Source organism: Lactuca virosa, chromosome 4 (genome assembly GCF_052849685.1).
Source record: "Lactuca virosa cultivar CGN04683 chromosome 4, Lactuca_virosa_CGN04683_v6, whole genome shotgun sequence".
Taxonomy (NCBI): domain Eukaryota; kingdom Viridiplantae; phylum Streptophyta; class Magnoliopsida; order Asterales; family Asteraceae; genus Lactuca; species Lactuca virosa.
This window is the reverse complement of record NC_136429.1, coordinates 78,431,793-78,450,082: the sequence shown is the minus strand read 5'-3', so window position 1 is coordinate 78,450,082 and position 18,290 is coordinate 78,431,793. Positions and strand designations below refer to the sequence as shown.

Sequence of the window (18,290 nt, the reverse complement as noted above, 5' to 3'; positions counted from 1 at the left end):
AAATTTGTTTAATATATAATTGCACACTAAAAGTTCTAGATAGTTGTAATTAATATAGAGATCAAAGAAGGTTAAAGGCATCTGCTAGTCTTTTTAGTTTCGTTGCTAATGTAAAGTGAGTTTCTATCTATTAGCATTGTATTAAACAATTTGTAAGAGTCATTATTGTAGTTGTTAAAGTCATTTTGTATGTTTTTTTTATAAATTAGCATCCTCTTTTGTAACATTTATAATGTTCCAACTTCCAAATAATAATAATAATAATAATAATAATAATAATTGGTAGAAAAAAAAACCATGAACCATATACATGGCACGTGGGTAAATTTGATGAAATTTAATCAAGGCCATGATTAGACAAAGTGTAAAATAAACTTTAGAGTTTAATACCCAAATAGGGCTAGCCTGGTGAGGTTAATATCTTTTCGAGTAGAAGTCTCGGGTTCGACTATGAACACGACTATGAACAGGTAGATTCTAACTAAGGAGTATACAAACTAGCTAACCAATTAATTTGCCATCCAAAGTTTAGAGTTTATTAGTATTTCCACCACATTTTATTTAGCAGGTGAATGAATACCCATGAATTAACATCCTCATTAAGATTTAAGAGTACATCTATTCATACTTTATTTTTATATTTTATTTTTAAAATTTAAAATAAAGTTTGTAGTGATTCATCTTCAATCTCACTCCAAACTCTATTTTACATTCTAAAAATAAAATGTAAAAATAAAATGGATGGGAGATGGTATATTTTACACATTAAATTTAAAATGTGATTATTAATCTTTTATAGGGTGTAAAATAGAGTTTAATTAGAGTATTTACTCTATTTTACATTCAATAAATAGAATGTGATGTCAAAAATAAAGTAAGACCAAAGATACTCTAAATTTAACATATGGTGCTAAATAATTTTTTTTTGAAGTTCCAAACTAAATTGCTTTCTGTTTTTGATAAAAAAAAACAATTTTCACATCTATCAGTCAAATTATTTAAATCTATTAATTAAATTCAAGACTATATGTAATTATTCTTTTTAATTATATTAACATTAATATTCTTTAATTTTTCAATAACAATAAAAAAATATTGTTCTTTTAATTTTTAAATAATAAGTCATGATCTCTTAATTGTTTAACCAACTAATCAATTATTATTTGTTTTGAATAATAAGCTAGTTTAGGTAAGATGTTCAAATATATAATCTTCCCTTTGTAGGTTAAAATCTTTTACAAATATAAACAGATTATGATCATGTATATTTAAAATATCCATATTATTTTAAACATAAGACAATGATAACCAAATTCCTTAATTATTTCTTATTTAATGGCCAAATTTTTGCAGATAACCAAAAATAGCCAATAAAATTGTAGATTTTTAAAATCGCCTACTGTTTCATACATGGTCTACGACTTGAGGCTTTAGTATAAAAAAAATCATTTGCACATATGCCGTCGGTGAAAAAATCACCTACAATATGTTCTCTATTAACTACGGTTTCCCAAACCGTATGTGATAAAAACTATTGTTTCCTTCTAAAAACTATTGTTTCCTATGAATAACTATTGTTTTGTTCTTGGCTTTCAATTCTTTTTTCGAACTACGAAATCAACCCAAAATACATACCTTTACGTATAACTATATCACTATACAAGTTTGAAACAAGAAAATAAAAAAAATACGGAAAAAAAAAGTTAACGGAAACTGTAGGTTTTGTAAGTTGCCTACGGTGTACAACATGACAATGCACAATTTATGCTTTAACAGATTGTACACCGTAGAAGACATAGCCGGTGGTAAGGGGTGGGGGGTCTTTTAAGGGGCCCAATTTTTTTTTTAGTATATTCAATTTTTTTTTTGGAAAGGGAACTTCCCTAACGAGGATTTCCGGGCCAGCTTTCGCGCACCGACTAATCCTCCGCTGCAAACATGAGGCTTTGCCTCATGCCCTGGAGTCACTGCAGGCGAACCTCCATGGCCACAAGGGCTGAGTAGTATATGTTGGAAATTTAGTATAAATATTTATATTTTTACTAACTTTGGACATATATAAATATATACATATGTTGTATATATAACGAACTCTAAGTGGGTTTGTGTTCTCCTCCATGAGGACTTCGAAACGATATATTATATGTCCAAAATAGAGTATAAGTAAATGAGATATCGATACTCAAAGATGGGTATTTGAGAATAAGTTTAGCAAAAGAGAGGAATGTGGGAATGAGTCCCACATTGGTAGAGAGACCAAACTCAACAAGGTTTATAAGCTTCATTGCATGGAAGGCTTACAAGCTTGTGTCTATGGTTATGCTACAATTCCTACCCGCGCGCAGGGGGGGTGCAAATCTTGGTTCCGTAGACCAAAAACACCGAACTCGTGCATGGGCGCAACCTGCGGACACGAATGCAGCTCCGAAAACTCGGGCGCGCGCTACCCTCGTTTTTGCAAAACTTGTTGGTCCCTATTTTTGAATTCTGTAACGGATGCATTAATTGCGTAATTAATGACATTTATTGCCATTAAACGCTCAATCAATTAGTGATTTGTTTTCGTTTCAAGATTCAACTCCTTGGCCGTCTCATTCAAACACACGGATGAAAATACTCTTCTTCTTCCTCCTTCTCTGTACTCCTGCTTCCGGCGATTCTTTCAGGCAAGTCGTCATATCCGGCAGTTCACAATACTGCTAAGGTTGTTGTACCCTGGGAACAGACGGCGAATCTGTTTAAGGGAATCGAGTCCAACTCGAGCCTCAGCCACATCGTTTGCTGCTAATCTTTTCATTACATGAACCATTCTTAAGAGGAAAACGAAGACCCTATACTAACAGTATATTCAATTGCAACACATTTTTACAGTCTTAGCTCAATTTTTTCCTTAGTCCACAGCGTAGAACAGCAGGTCGGCAACAAAGCCTTCAACGAATTCATCAATTGACAATTATCATCGATTAATTGATTATTAGCGGCTTAGTGCATCCGCGATTATCAAATCGCTGAATCGCAACAAGTCCAACAGGCAGCAGAAGAGAAGCATTGAAGATTGATCTTTCATAACTTCATATCAGGTAATTGTCTAATTGGTTATTCACTTATTCAGATAATCAGATTAATAGTTTTATTAGTTTATAATTGAATGATGATTGATGAACAATTGAACTTGAATCATTATAAAATAATTGAACTTGAATCATAATCAGAATTCACTAATTCAGTTAAAATTGAATATTTTTTATGTGATTATTGATTGAATTTTGAAATTAAGTTGAAATCCATGTTGAAATCAGAAATCTGATTATATGATTGAATGTTGAAATTCTGTTGAATGTTGAAATTGTTATTATTATCTAAAATTTGAAATTGTTTATTTGATTGAATGTTGAAATTATGTTAAAATTTATCAGATGTTGAAATCAAATTATCAGATTATGTTTTTTTGTATTTAGTTGAATATTAAAAGTTGAAAGTAATGAACTTGTAGTGATGAAGTCTAAACAACCATCTGGTAGTCAAAAACATAAAAAGAGAAAACTAGAAGAAGAAAAGAGAAAGGTCGACGCTGCTGCTCTAGATAAGTTTATTCGTAGACAACATGTTGAAGAGCATGTTGAAGAGCATGCTGAGCACCAAGAAAACGTAGAAGTAGAAGTAGAAGTAGAAGAAGCAGAAAAGCAAGAGCCCGTTAAAGAGCTTGTTGATATATGTGATCCAAGAAGGTGGGAAAAACTTAATTATGAAAAGCTTAAACATTTGGTTGAGAAAGGTCCTAAAAGAGATACTACTATTATTTATGGTCCCTACGATAAATTTGGTAGACGATTTTCTGCAGCTTTATATACAAGAACTTTATCAAATTTGGAGAAGTGTGACAGAGAATGGATAATATATTCGAAAGAGCTCGACAAGGTATTTTGTGTTTGTTGTAAAGTGTTTAGAAAAGGAATTTCTAAAGGTAAATTAGGTGATGAAGGTTATTCAGATTGGCACCATGTTACCAGTAGAGTTAAAGAACACGCAATTTCCTTGGATCATCTCACAAATAGGAATAAGTTGTTTGATATGCGTAAAAGATTGAACTTGAATGAAACAATTGATAAAGTTCAATACGAGCAATTCAAGAAAGAAAGAGATTACTGGAAACAAGTCCTTTTGCAAATCATTGGAGTAGTGAAGTTTCTTGCTAAAAATAATTTAGGATTCCGTGGATCAAATGAAAAGTTGTATAAAAAAGGTAACTATAGATTGTATATTTTTTTTTCCAATTCCAGCAAATACCTTTTTGTTAATTTTTATGATTGATTCCACTTCTTATTTGTTAAATATATTTAACATGTAATGGAAATTTTTTGGGTGTCATTAAAATATTGGAAGAGTTTGACCCGGTTATCACAGAGCATGTGCGGCGGATCACAAATGATGAGCTTCATGTGCATTATCTTGGGCACACAATCCAAAACAAACTAATACTTTTGATAGCTCAAGAAGTTAAAAAAGAACTTATCAAGACGATAAACAAGCAAATTACTACTCAGTCATACTTGATTGTACTCCCGATTCAATTTACCAAGAACATATGACTATAATAGTGAGGTATTTGAAGTTATCATATAATTCTGTTACTGTCGAGGAGTCATTTTTAGGTTTTTTGAATGTTGATGATACCTCCGGAAAAGGATTATTTGATATTACACTTGAGGAGTTAAAGTCTTTTGGTCTTGAAATTGATGATATGCGTAATCAAGGCTATGATAATGGAGCAAACATGAAAGGAAAACACCAAGGAGTGCAAAAGAGATTTTTAGATATAAATCCTAGAGCATTTTACACTCATTGTGGTTGCCTTTTTCTTAATCTAACATTATGTGATATGGCTAACAAGTGTGTTAAAGGAAATAACTTTTTTGGATTCATCCAACGTATTTATACTATCTTTGCAAATTCTACTAGGAGGTGGGAAATCCTAAAAGATAATGTAAAATCTTGGAGTCTTAAGCCATTGTGTCAAACTCGTTGGGAAAGTCGAGTTGAGAGTGTAAAATTCTATTAAAATGCAACTTGTTGATGTACGTGAAGCTTTACTTCAAGTTGGAGAAAAATATAATGATGCTGCAATTGCAAGTGAAGCAACTTCACTAGCAGAAAAAGAACTTGGTGACTTTGAATTTTTGGTATCAACTGTTATCTGGCATGAAGTACTAAACCATGTGAATATTATGAGTAAAAAGTTACAGTCAAAGGATATGCATCTTGATAATGCTATTACAGAAATAAACAAATTGATTGGGTACTTCAAGGATTATAGAGAAACTGGTTTTTTAAAAGCGATTGATGAAGCTAAGGACATTACTATTGAAATGGGTTTTGATCCAATATTTCCACAAAAGCGTTTGATTGAAAGGAAAAAAAGGTTTGATGAGAGTTCAAGTAGCGAATAAGTTTCATTTACACCTGAAGAGGAATTTCAGAGTAAATTATTTCTTATACATTGTTGATCAAGCTATTTTTCTATTGAGACAAGATTTGAACAATTCAAAGAGTATGACAAAGTATTTGGTTTTTTATTTCCACATAATTTGAAGGGAATTGAAGATAAAGATCTTAAGCTGTATTGTCATCGTCTTGAAAAAGCATTCAAGTTTGAAGAAAGATCGGATATTGATGCCGAGGAACGTTATACAGAGTTGAAAATTTTTTAAGACATTGGAAACCAACGAATTTAGCAACCCAATCGATGTTTTGAAGTTTCTAAAAGAACTTGATTATTTCCCAAATGCAAGCATTGCATATAGAATATTGTTAACTATTATAGTAACGGTGACATCTATAGAAATGAGTTTTTCCAAGTTGAAGTTATTGAAGTCTTACTTACGCTCCACAATGTCCCAAGAAAGAATTAGGGTATAACATCCCGACTCCCAGGTATAAATTTTAAAGCTTTATATATCTATGTTTTTAGACCTACTCGACGAGTTGGATGTCCCAACTCGTCGTGTAGAGAAGGTTGAAGCCGCATGGATTCTAGACCCTACTCGACGAGTTGAAGGACCCCAACTCGACGAGTAGAGGTTGTGCATGAAAACCCTAATTTTTTGGGTTTGCACCATATTTAAAGGACCTTAAGTCCTCCTTCCAACCTCCTTACCACCTTTTGACGTCCAAAAGCAAAACCTAATCGATCTAACCCCTATTTTGAGTGTGTGTGAGGCTAAAAGTGTGTTTTTGGTGCATTTGTTGAAGAAACTTGAAGGTTAAGAAGCTTGGAACGAGAATGAGCTTGTAGATCTAGCATCTACATCGTTTTGGCTTCATTTGAAGGTAAAAAGTCATTACCTTGACTTCTCATTGCTTAGATCTTCCCTTGTGAAAGAAAATGGTCATTTCTAGTGCAAAATGGAGTCACTTTCGGATTTGAGCTTGTCACAAGGGCATGGTTTCAGATCTGGACTCCTCTAGGACCTTATGGACATAAAGCCTCAAGCTTTATGAAGCTTTGGCCCTCATCCATGTCCAAAACCTCTTCCTAAGGCTAGTTTTGAGTGTTTTAGCTTCTTGAAGCCTTGCATGCACGTAAAGTTAGCAACTTTACGTGGTAACTACACCTTAGGAGGCTAGACCTACAGTTTGGAGCTTTGGTTTCGCTTAAAAGCATCTGAATGAGAAAATGACTGAAGGAACTCGACGAGTTTCATAGTCAACTCGACGAGTTGAATGAGGGTTTCCCGCTTTCTGGATTCTGCATGAAATCGACGAGTTGCATGGTCAACTCGACGAATTGGTTAGGGTTTTCCCGAACCCTCTGGACACTACATGGACTCGACAAGTTGTTTGGAAACTCGGCAAGTTGACTCGATTTTTCGGTCTCTGAGTTATGAAGGAACTCGACGAGTTGCTAGATGCACTCAACGAGTTGGGTCAACAAGGACTGTTGACCTTGGCTGTGACTATTGACTTTGACCAGGGTTGACCAAGTTTGAATTCAAGGGTATTTTGGTAAATTGGGTTTTGATAGAAATGGCCCTATGATGATTGTAGGTGTCTGGGTTTAGATCTGTGTTTGGGAGTTTGACATTATCATCCTAGGTTACTTGTGAGGTGAGTTCTTCTCACTATATCAACAGGGTCTAAGGCACCAAGGCCGTCCCTTTATGATTTGTATCCTGGTTATAGGATTATGCTATGTTAATGATTTGTTAGATCTATATCCTGGTTTTAAGATGATGCTATGTTAGTGATCTGTTAGATCTGTATCCTAGTTATACGATGACGCTATGTTAGTGATCTGTTAGATCGGTATCCTGGTATATAGGATTATGATATGATTAGTGATCTGCTAGATCTGTATGACTATCTGTACATGCTAGCTAGTGTATGATATATATGTGCGGATTGTTGATTGGGGGTTGGATTGAGGCGATCCTGTTTTGTGCTCTATGCCAACATACCCAGGGCGGCCCGGATAGACTGCAGACCCGGTATGGGCGTACTAGTCAGGCCGAAGGCCCGACGAGTGGTCCGGATAGGCTGTAGGCCCGTAAGGCGGTCCAAACGTGCCGATGGCTCGGAGAGCGGTCCAGATAGGCTGATGGCCCTACGAGGTGGTCCAGTCAGACTGATGGCTCATTATGCATGTTGTTTGTATGATATTGTTATGTTTTTAAGGCTTTGGTATTTTGGGGGAACTCACTAAGCTTCGGGCTTACAGTTGTTGATTTTGTTTCAGGTACCTCAGATGATCGCGAGAAGGCGAAGGCGTAATCATACACCTCCTCATGTTTTATGATTTTGATTTCTGGGATACTCTGACATGAAACTATTTTGAAAACACTTTGTAATAATTAATGATTTTTGAATGGTTGAAAAAGTTTTAAATTGGCTTGAATTTTATGGATGTTACAAGTTGGTATCAGAGCCTTGGTTTGAGTGAATTGGAGGAACACTCGTGTGAATCCAGTGTCAAACTAAGGACAAGATTTTTAAAATGATTTTCAAATGGTTTTCAAAATACTAAAGGAGGATGCAAGTGTACGATCAGCCGGAGGCAGTAAGTAGACCCCAACATACCTTACGGATTATTTGATTTTGTGATATGTTAGAAGAGCATGCTAGTGATAAGATAGGGATCCTTAGGAATCGTATGATAGAATTTCCTGATCTTTGATGCCTTATCTTGTGTAGAGTACCCCATTGATTGTTGTATGACTCTTTTCGTGTATGAACTAACTATTGAGTGAATACTCTAAGTCACATGCTACATGGGTTAAATGGTCTTAGGGTAAAGGATTTGGTCCTGCTGCGCAGCTGTTGTCTGAGTCCAACCGTTGTAGGATTAAATCTTTTAGTCTAAGATTGTTTAAGTCATGCGACATGTGATTGTATTCATGCAATAGTTAACTGTCACCAATTGAGGATCATGTGGAAGTTGGTGGTAGGATGAGTTGTGCGGGGTTAGTCGGCCAGTTATGAGATATTTAGCCTTCCTGTAGGAAGTGAGGATTGAACGCTCGCCTATTCTTATGTATATTGTTAGGGCGTTGTGATGATACTTGCGACAAATATGGGTAGGTCTGGAAGGTAGTATGGGCCCGTACTACTGAAAGCACATGACCCATACGCGTAACAATGAAGTCACCACCCCTAGGGCTTTGTTGGGAGTTGGTTCCCCGTTGTTATACGAAGTATCTGATATCTTTCTGGTATATTTTCAGTATGGTGGTTACGAGACGATTTGTGACCGGATCCGGATCAGGATCAAGACAGGGCAGTCAGGGTGCACCAACAGTGCCCGAGACTATCAGCCAGATGAGATGGACGCCAGTATTCGGGAAATCCTGCATGATGAGGTTGCTGCATTGTTCCGGGCTCAGTTGTCGGAGATGTTTGGGTCTATCAAGACCGCCATGGTGGAGTACTTTGATGACAGATATGCAGCCATTACGGAGACTGCGGCTTCTGCGGCCTCTGTAGCCGTGACGACTGCAGGTGGGGGTAGGTCGGGGCTTTCAGTACCGGGACTTCGATAACACGAAGCCCCCAAATTTCGATGGGACTCAGGACCCGATCATAACCATGAGGTGGCTATCTGACGTGGAGGGATGCTTCTTCACATGCTCATGTCCTGCTGACCAGAAGGTCAAATATGCTCTGAACCTGTTAAGGTCCGGAGCAAAGAACTGATGGAGATTGATGACAGGGTCGTATACTGATGATCAGAGAGCTACAGTGACATGGGATTAGTTCAGGGAGATGTTCCGCTGCCGATATATTCCGCGGGTCGAGCGAGAACGGTTGGCTCAATAGTTTTTGGAGTTGAGATAGGATGCGGAGTCGGTGACGGAGATCACCCGTATGTTCACTGAGAGGGAGATGTTTTTCCCGAAGTTTTATCCTGAGCAGGCTCATATGACACGTTATCTGAGCATGCTCAAGACTGGCATCCGTCAGTTTGTTGCTACCCAGCGTTGCGATACACTGATGGAGTTACAGGAGGCCGCTAGGTGGCGTGAGCTTGAGATCAAGTTACAGTTATGGGAGTAGAGGCAAGCCCACGAGCATTCACAACCTGCGCCGAAGCGGCCAAGACCACTGATTCGAGGTCTGGGGGCCGGTGCGACCGCACTTGTAGGAAGTGCGGGAAGGGTCATTCAGGAGTTTGTAGATCTGGTAATGCGTGCCGCAAATGCGGCAAGGAGGGGCACTTTGCAAGGGATTTCCACCAGCCAGACCCGGTTCAGAACATGAGGATTTGCTACCACTACAATCAGGTTGGTCACGTGAAGACCAATTGTCCAGTGCTCGTTGCCCATGCCGACGCAGGCTCCAGCGCCGACTACACTGAGGATTACTGAAGGGAGTCAGGGTAGAGCAGGGACCCCAAGGGCTCAAGGACGCGCCTTCCAGCTTACAGCCGTGGAGGCCAGGGCAGCACCAGATGTGGTTGCTGGTATGTTGCTATCCTTTATCTAATTGATTATATTTATTTTCTGCTTATATGTGTTGTACCATGTTAGGTACATTCTTAGTGAAGTCCTTACCTGCTTTGGTATTATTTGACTCCGGGGCAAGTCGGTCATTTGTCTCTCGATCGTTCAGTAGGGAGTTCGGTTTGCCTCTAGGAGAGATAGAGTGTCCATTGCGAGTCTCCATCGCCAACGAACATGGGATTTATACTTCTTCAATTTATCGGGGCTGCGTTTTGGAGATCTTCGGGGTATCCTTCCCGATTGATTTGATTCTGATTCCCATGGGGGAAGTATGTGTGATAGTGGGTATGGACTGGCTAAGTTGATTTGGTGCCATGATCGACTGCGAGGGTCAGCATGTGGTAGTTCGAACCCCAAGTGTGGGGGGGGGGAGGAACTGGTTATCTTCGACGAGGGCACCAAGGTGGGTTCAAGATTTTGTTCAGCCGCCAGGGCTCGACAGTATATTCAGCATGGATGTGCATCTTATTTAGCGTATGTGGTAGATACGCGGGTTAGACATCAGGTCTCAATTTCAGAGGTTCCAGTCGTCAGGGAGTTCGCTGACGTGTTTCTGGAGGAGTTACCCGGAGTGCCTCCGGAGAGGCAGGTCGAGTTGAGGATCGACCTTATGCCGGGTGCGGCCCCTATCACCAAGGCTCCATACCGATTGGCACCACCTGAGATGCAGGAGCTATCATCTCAGCTGCAGGAGCTGCTAGGCAAGCTGTTCATTCGTCCGAGCAGTTCTCTGTGGCGAGCACTGATTCTCTTCGTGAAGAAGAAGGATGGTTCACACCAGATGTGCATTGACTACCGGGAGTTGAACAAGTTGACGGTGAAGAACCGTTATCCACTACCACGGATCGATGATCTCTTTGATCAGCTACAGGAAGCATATTGGTTCTCCAGGATAGATTTGAGGTTCGGGTACCATCAGGTCAGGGTACGGGAGGAGGACATGGAGAAGACCGCATTCCAGACTCGTTATGGACACTACGAGTTCGTGGTGATGCCGTTTGGGCTCACCAACGCGCTAGCTATATTTATGGACCTGATGAATCGGGTATGCAGACCGATGCTCGATTGCTCAGTCATTGTGTTTATAGATGACATCTTGGTGTATTCCAATACTAGAGAGCAGCATGAGGAGCATCTTCGGGAGCTATTGGGAGTCTTGAGACGAGATCGGATTTATGCCAAGTTCTTAAAGTGCGAGTTTTGCTTACGAGTGGTTCAGTTCCTTGGACATCTCGTTAACTAGGAGGGGATTTTGGTCGATCCGGCCAAGATCGAGGCCGTTATGCAGTGGGAGGTTCCGAAATCTCCCTCGGATATCAGGAGCTTCTTGGGATTGGCAGGGTACTACCGGAGATTCATACAAGATTTCTCCAAGATTGCAGTACCCCTCACTCGTCTGACGAGGAAGGGGGTGGATTTCCGATGAGGCCCTAAGCAGCAGAGGGCATTTGAGAACCTCATACAACGACTTTGCGAGGCTCCAGTCTTGACTCTCCCGGAGGTAGTTGAGGATTTTGTAGTGTTTCTGTGATGCATCCATCACGGGACTGAGAGCGGTCCTCATGAAGAGAGGACGAGTGATAGCCTACGCGTCGCGACAGTTGAAGCAGCATGAGATGAGATATCCCACGCACGATTTGGAGTTGGGGGCAGTGGTATTCACTCTCAAGATCTGGAGACATTATCTCTACGGGGTCCGCTATACCATTTACACGGACCACAAGAGTTGAGACACATCATGGATCAGCCGAACCTGAACATCAGGCAGCGGAGGTGGTTGGACGTAGTCAAGGATTATAACTGCGAGATCCTTTACCATCCAGGTAAAGAAACTGTTGTGGCGGATACATACATTAGGATTAGAAATTGAAGTAGGTATATTTGTGGGTATGCCATTTGTTCTTGGTCTTGGTACAGCCAATGACTTTTTGGACAATGAATCTATTTATAACTTAACAATGATTCCTTTTATAATTTTTATTTGGATTTTCAAATGATTTGTGTGTAATTTACATTTCATATGACAATTTGTATGTTTTTATAACTCTTCAGCAGGGTAAAATGATCATTTTTCATTAGTCAGCACATTCAGTTAGATGTAAAATCAAACAACATAGTTTCTTACTCAATCAGGAATTCTTACTTAGGCAGACATTTCCCAATCAACATTTCTCAGTCAGCAACTATCAAACAGGAGCTTAGTGGTTTGGCGATGATATCTATCGAGAACGAAATCTTAGAAAGTATAGACTACGAAGAATTGCTCAACCAAGTTGCTATCAAGAACGCTGGGAGAGCTTCACAGATCGTCGGTTAGCTATTACGATATGTAATTATTCATAAAAATACTATGATTTTGCTATAAAGTTTATCGTCGTTTTAAAAAAACATTAGTTTATGTAATTTTAATTCGTTACACTTTAAGGCCTAAGGGCCTTTTTTTCCGGCTCGTTTTAGGCATTTGAATCCTCGAAATCGGCCCTGGTAGGTGACTTACGAAACTTATGGTTTCCTTTATTTTAAAGGTCCCAACGAAAACTTTATGACAATATATAAAACTCAACGTTTTTGATAATTCGTAGTCATGATATTATCATCATAGTAATTATATAAATAATAATAACAATAATAAAAATATCTATTTTATAAATTTTATAAATATATAATATAAATAATATAATTTAATAACTATAAATAATGATATTAAATTTTATAATCTTAAAAATACAATAGTATTAGATTGAAGATTGATTGAAATAACGATATAATTTATTTAAGATTTAGGAGTTTTTAAGATCACCATGCTTCTACCATTACAATTGTATGATATTAGCAAGTTTGTATTTGGTTAAAATAAGTTTATTTCAAATTATTATTATAATTATTACAAAATACTTTAAAAATTGAGCAATGTTTAGCTCTTTATCAAATTAAGTTTATTTATTTATTAAGTAAATAAGATTCAATATACACGGTGGGGTGGATAGTAATATAGCATATCCAATGTGGTTGGTTAGCATCTTAAATCTATTCTTGGATCTTGGGCTCAACTACTTCTTATGGAGACAAAGTATTAAATACTTGAAAGAACAAAAATATTTTCCAGTTAATCTATGATAAATGTATTATTTCGAGTTAGTAGTAAATTATACGAATGGTCATGTGGCTTGTGGTAATTTACACGTTTGATCATTAACTTTTTTTTAACTCAAACTATCCCTATAGTTTGGTTTTCTTTCACGTTGAGTCCCTACCAAACCTGAAATGACTATACTGCCCTTAATGATTTCTTTTTAAATTTTTTTGTTACCTTTTTTTTATCATAATTAAAAAAAAAATAGAAAAGAACAAAAAAGAATAAACATCCCCACCAACCTGGTATCCCTCACTCTATTTCAAACCCTAAATTGGAAAACCATGAGAGAGACAGCCGTCGGAAAGCTCTGCTGCCGACCGCCTCTCATCCGTCGCCTCACACCCACGACCACAAGAAACCTCTGTATATTGTACCTTCTCGATATCTTCCCTTTCTACCAACCCTACCCTCTTCCTCGTCTTGTTCTTCCACCGGAGATCAAAATCAAAAGTTGTACTTTTGTCGCTGCTCATCTCCGCCTCCATTGACGTCGGATTTTTAGGTTCTGCTCAACTGGTGTCATGTCGTTCATTTATGCCGTCGTTTGCTTTCAATTTTCTTTCTGTCCGAAGATGTCTTCCTTCTCTTTGACGTTATCTGCATTCGTTTTTTTTTCTCAATTTCATACTAGAAATGAATGTCTCAAAAGATTTGAAGATGTTGGTTTTGATTTTAAGGTTTGATTTTGATTTTATTTTCAAATTTGAGTTTAAGGTTTGATTTCAAATTTGATTTTCATGTTTGATTTGGGTTTGATTTTTTTCAGGTTTGATTTTCATTTTGATTTGATGCTAATGGTTAGTGGTGGTCTTTTTTGGAAGTGAACATGGGTGAGGCGACGATGAATGGTGGTTGTCGGATTTGAGAGCGGTTGTTGGCGTTAAGTGGTGGTGTTTGGCAAATCACAAGAAAATCATCAGATCTTTACTTCCTCTGTTCTCTCCCCTTCTAGCCTCGATCTCTGATCTATGTAAACTTTCTCCATTAACCAAAATAGCTAACCTGGTGATTGATTGTTTCAGTGGGGGATTTATTTAAGGATTTTGTTTCTGGTTTATTTTTGGGATTCGACAATTGAGTAACGATCTGTATAATTGTTTTTTTGGATGTTTTATCAGAATCATTTTATAAGGTTCATTTTTATCAAATTACTATTGGATTGTTTGCATTTTTTATGGGGTAGGTTATTTTCTGTTGGCCGGAGATGGTGGTCGGTGGTATGACCGGAGATGGTGGTTGGTGATATGGCCTGAGATATGCAGTGGAGTGGGGAAGGGAAGACCATGATTATACTATAATAAATAATAAATTTTTATTTTTATAAATTATAAATAATAAACTAATTAAATAAATAAAATATTAAGGGTAAAGTAGTCTTTTTACTTTTGGCAGGGACAAAAGACGCAACAAAAACATAAAATAGGAACTTTCCTAGTTAAAAAGATAAGTTAGGGATCAAATACACAAATTACCTTATACTATAGAGACCATTCATGTAATTTACTCTAAATGTAAAATTTTAGGGTTAATGTATGATAATGAGTATATGGTATAGATTTTTTATTTATGATGCATTTTCTTTTATTATAAAAGCATTTTATTTGACTTTTTATCAACTAGTTTATAAGTTATATACACATAACACTTTAATTTATGATCTTAACAAAACTTACACTTTATAGTTAATAGACATGGACCTTACGATAATTGAAAACATTTTGTACAGATCTAAAATTTGATCATGAGCACAAATTGTCCGCAACTGATTTCATTGAACCAATAAAAGTTGGTTTTTAAATAAAAAAATATGTAAACCAATAAAAGCCGACTCTTTGATTTTAGTGTTTCATGATTCTCTTATGTTCCGATTTGAAAATCTTATGTAAAATGTTTAATTTTGAATATATCAAAAGGTTGAGGAAAGCTAGTAATATGTCCGTTTAGGTCATGGTAACACATTATATTGTGCATTACTGTGCATCATTGAAATGAATTTTGTTTTAATTTCAAAATTCTGACGATTTCGTTAACCCGTCTCAAGACGCTAGATTATCTTCCATTAATGGAATGTAAGGCATAGTCGGATATGATATGATGTTGAGCATGGTATTGATTGAGTTCTTCAATAATGTATTGAATGATTTTCACAAAATTTTGAATTTTGAGGTGTTCATGGTAAAGTGGATGTAGCGCATGCAAGGAGTATGCACGTAAAGATCTATGAACCATTGGGAAAAATACGTGTCAAGAGTAAAGAGAATGCATGCATACTCCTTGAACCCTTGGAAAAGAAACGAAAGTATGTTTGCAAAAATCTATGAACCCTCGAAAAAGTTACAAAAGTAGGGAATTATAAAGAACTAAACAAGCAGATGCAAGAAAAGTAAAATATTTGTTGGGTTTTTTAATCGATTAATAAAACATTAAAATAATGAAGAGGAGTTACGCTACTAAGTGCAGTAGCTCTCCAACAACAAAACCGAAATTTGATCGTATTCGTTGATACGAAGAAAAAAAAAGTAACTTTAATCGATCTATGTAGTAGTGTAAGTAGGGGTCAAATCTAGATGAGCTTATGACAAAGAGAATAATTCGAAATTGATTATAAACAAATACAATGATTCTAACTAAAATAATGAAACATTCCAAAAATACAGTCTAAAATTTTCGTTTTAAATCATTAATAAAATCATAATTATCATTCAACATATAAAAATCATAAATCGTGTATCTCAAGATTATCATAACATCTGTCAAATATATCAGAGTATAAACATAACAGACTGAACAAATGGTGTGTCCACTGCAATCATCCCGAGCTCTTCCCTTTGCTACCGAAAGTACCTGAAACCAAAACTGAAAACTGTAAACATGAAACTTAGTGAGTCTCCCAAAACTACCACATACCATACACATAACATGCAACTAGGAGATACGGCCCCCAACCATTCTCATGGAGATTCGGCCCCTGCCCACTCTCCGTTGTCTAGGAGATTCGGGCCCCGCCCGCACTCCGCTGTCTAGGAGATTCGGGCCCCGCCCACACTCCGCTGTCTAGGAGATTCGGGCCCCACCCACACTCCGCTACTAACATGCATACAAGTATCACACAGACAACAAGTATATCTATTTCTATCAACCAGTCACATCCATACTCAAATAATACTACAAGATTCGGGCCCCGCCCACACTCGGCTACTATGAGAATCGATCCCAGCCCACACTCACCTCGCACTGCTGAAGTCCCGCAGTCAAAACTCTAGCTGTTGAATGACAGATTCCCGAACTGTCAACATCAAAATAATACCCAATTAATAATTGGGTTCCAACACATAACCATAAGTCCATGCTTGGGGTAAAAGACTACTTTACCCCTAACTTAGCTTGATTCAAGCCCAATGCCCAATCCAAAGGCCCAAGAGCCAAACAATGAACCAAAGCTCAACATATAGCCCAATTTTCCAAATTGGGCCCAAATATCTACATGGTCTTACCCTGAGGCCCGACCATTTATTCTGGCCCAAAAACTTGGCAGTCCACTGGTCCAATATCACATAATCATCAAGGCCCAATTATGGCCCATCTATGGCCCAATTTTCCCAATTGGGCCCAAGCCTGTCCAATGGGCCTTATCATAAAGCCCAATCCAATTATTCTAGTCCATATATATTTGTTCTTGGATAGCCCATCAAGAGTCCAATCACTAAAATCCAACAGAAAGGCCCAACACAAGGCCCAATCAAAAATAGGGTTTCTCACATGAAATGACGATTAGGGTTAAGTATTCTTACTTAACCCATTAAGGGATTAACCCATTAAGGGCTTAATCCATTAAGTCCATCACTCCATTAGGCCATTCATACAATGTAGTTGGACATAAATCAAAATTCCAGTCTAACAGTCCAAACGCGGGTCCCGACAATCCAAAACTAACATCTTCCAAAATTAGGGTTTTCTAAACCCTAATTAAGGTTTCCAACCCAAACACAAGCTAACCAAGTCCAAGATTAAGGTTTTAGGTCCATTAGGGTTCCACTAGGTCGGACACCACCCACTGCCACCTCGGGCAGTGGTGGTCGACGGCGGCAGCCACCATTTCCAATGGTGGTGGCTTATAATTTTGACCCAAACTTCATCAAAACAACCCGGAACATACAACACACACCTTAATACACTCACACACACACAACCACCTCCACACGGTGGCTGGTGGTGGCACGCGGTGGTTGAGGGTAACAGCCACCACCTCACGGTGGTGGCGGGTCCTCCATTGGTTCCTAAACAAGCCAAAAATCGACAAACACAAACTAGCAAACTCAGATCATGATTCAGCACAGAAATACGTACCTACTCTCGGCCATCCTCGTGGCAGTGTAAGGAAATCGGAGGAGAAGATGTCCATCGCGACTGCTGCTCGGAGTAGAGATGATGACGGCAGCGCAGTGACAAAATAGGCGGAGGGGAAGAGAGTAGCCGCAGCAGAAAACCGGAGGATGTGTCCTGCCGACGAACAACAGTAGCGGTCGCGCCTCTCAGCTCCGGCAACCCATGAGATGTTCTGCGTTGATCATGACGTCCTGCAGTCACAGTGGCGTTTCATTGGCACGGTAGCAAGCGGCGTCGGATTTTTATGATCGGAAAAACGGACGTAAAATGGGAGGTGGCGGCTCAGAAATCTCACATGAAGGCTGAAGAACCTTTGTTAGGGTTGGCTGATGCGTCTTCACATAGGAGGAAAAAGCCACCGAGTCCATTTTCGTGCCAATATCAAACTTCCATACACTTTTTCACAATCAGTCCCTCCTTACCAAATCTCTTTCAAACTAAATCCAAAATTTACCTTTTAGCCCTTACTTCCATAATTCCCTTCATAATAAGTCCTAATAATTACCAAGCATACCCTCACTTCTAAAATCCTTTTCAAATTAAACCCATAATTAACTAAACAGCCCTCAATCTTCAAAAGTCTTTACAAAAAAAAATCCAGAAATTACATTTTAACCCCCGAATAATCCAAATTATAACATTTGGCTCTCCGAAACTAACACCCCTCTAAATATTATGGATTTTTGGGCTACTATCAATTCATTAGTTTTTCTCTATTTATTTAGCTAATAAACGGGATGTTACAATTCTCCCCCACTTAAATTAGATTTCGTCCT

General features: G+C 38.1%; 1 protein-coding gene across 1 annotated transcript; it reads left to right on the top strand.

The window, feature by feature from the left end:
• Positions 1–3,495: 3,495 nt before the first annotated feature.
• Positions 3,496–5,708, top strand: LOC145104663 (uncharacterized). Its single transcript, XM_079041870.1, has 4 exons — positions 3,496–4,243; positions 4,653–4,928; positions 5,086–5,419; positions 5,510–5,708. The coding sequence occupies exons 1-4, from the start codon at positions 3,496–3,498 to the stop codon at positions 5,706–5,708; spliced, it is 1,557 nt and encodes a 518-aa protein (XP_078897996.1).
• The last annotated feature ends 12,582 nt before the right edge of the window (positions 5,709–18,290 follow it).

Bases quoted from the DNA above. Each gene is read 5' to 3' on its own strand.
- LOC145104663 (XM_079041870.1), top strand. From the start codon at position 3,496: ATGAAGTCTAAACAACCATCTGGTAGTCAAAAACATAAAAAGAGAAAA. The intron at 4,244-4,652 runs GTAACTATAGAT...AGTCATTTTTAG, and splicing joins TGAAAAGTTGTATAAAAAAG to GTTTTTTGAATGTTGATGAT. The intron at 4,929-5,085 runs GTATTTATACTA...ATGTACGTGAAG, and splicing joins CTTTTTTGGATTCATCCAAC to CTTTACTTCAAGTTGGAGAA.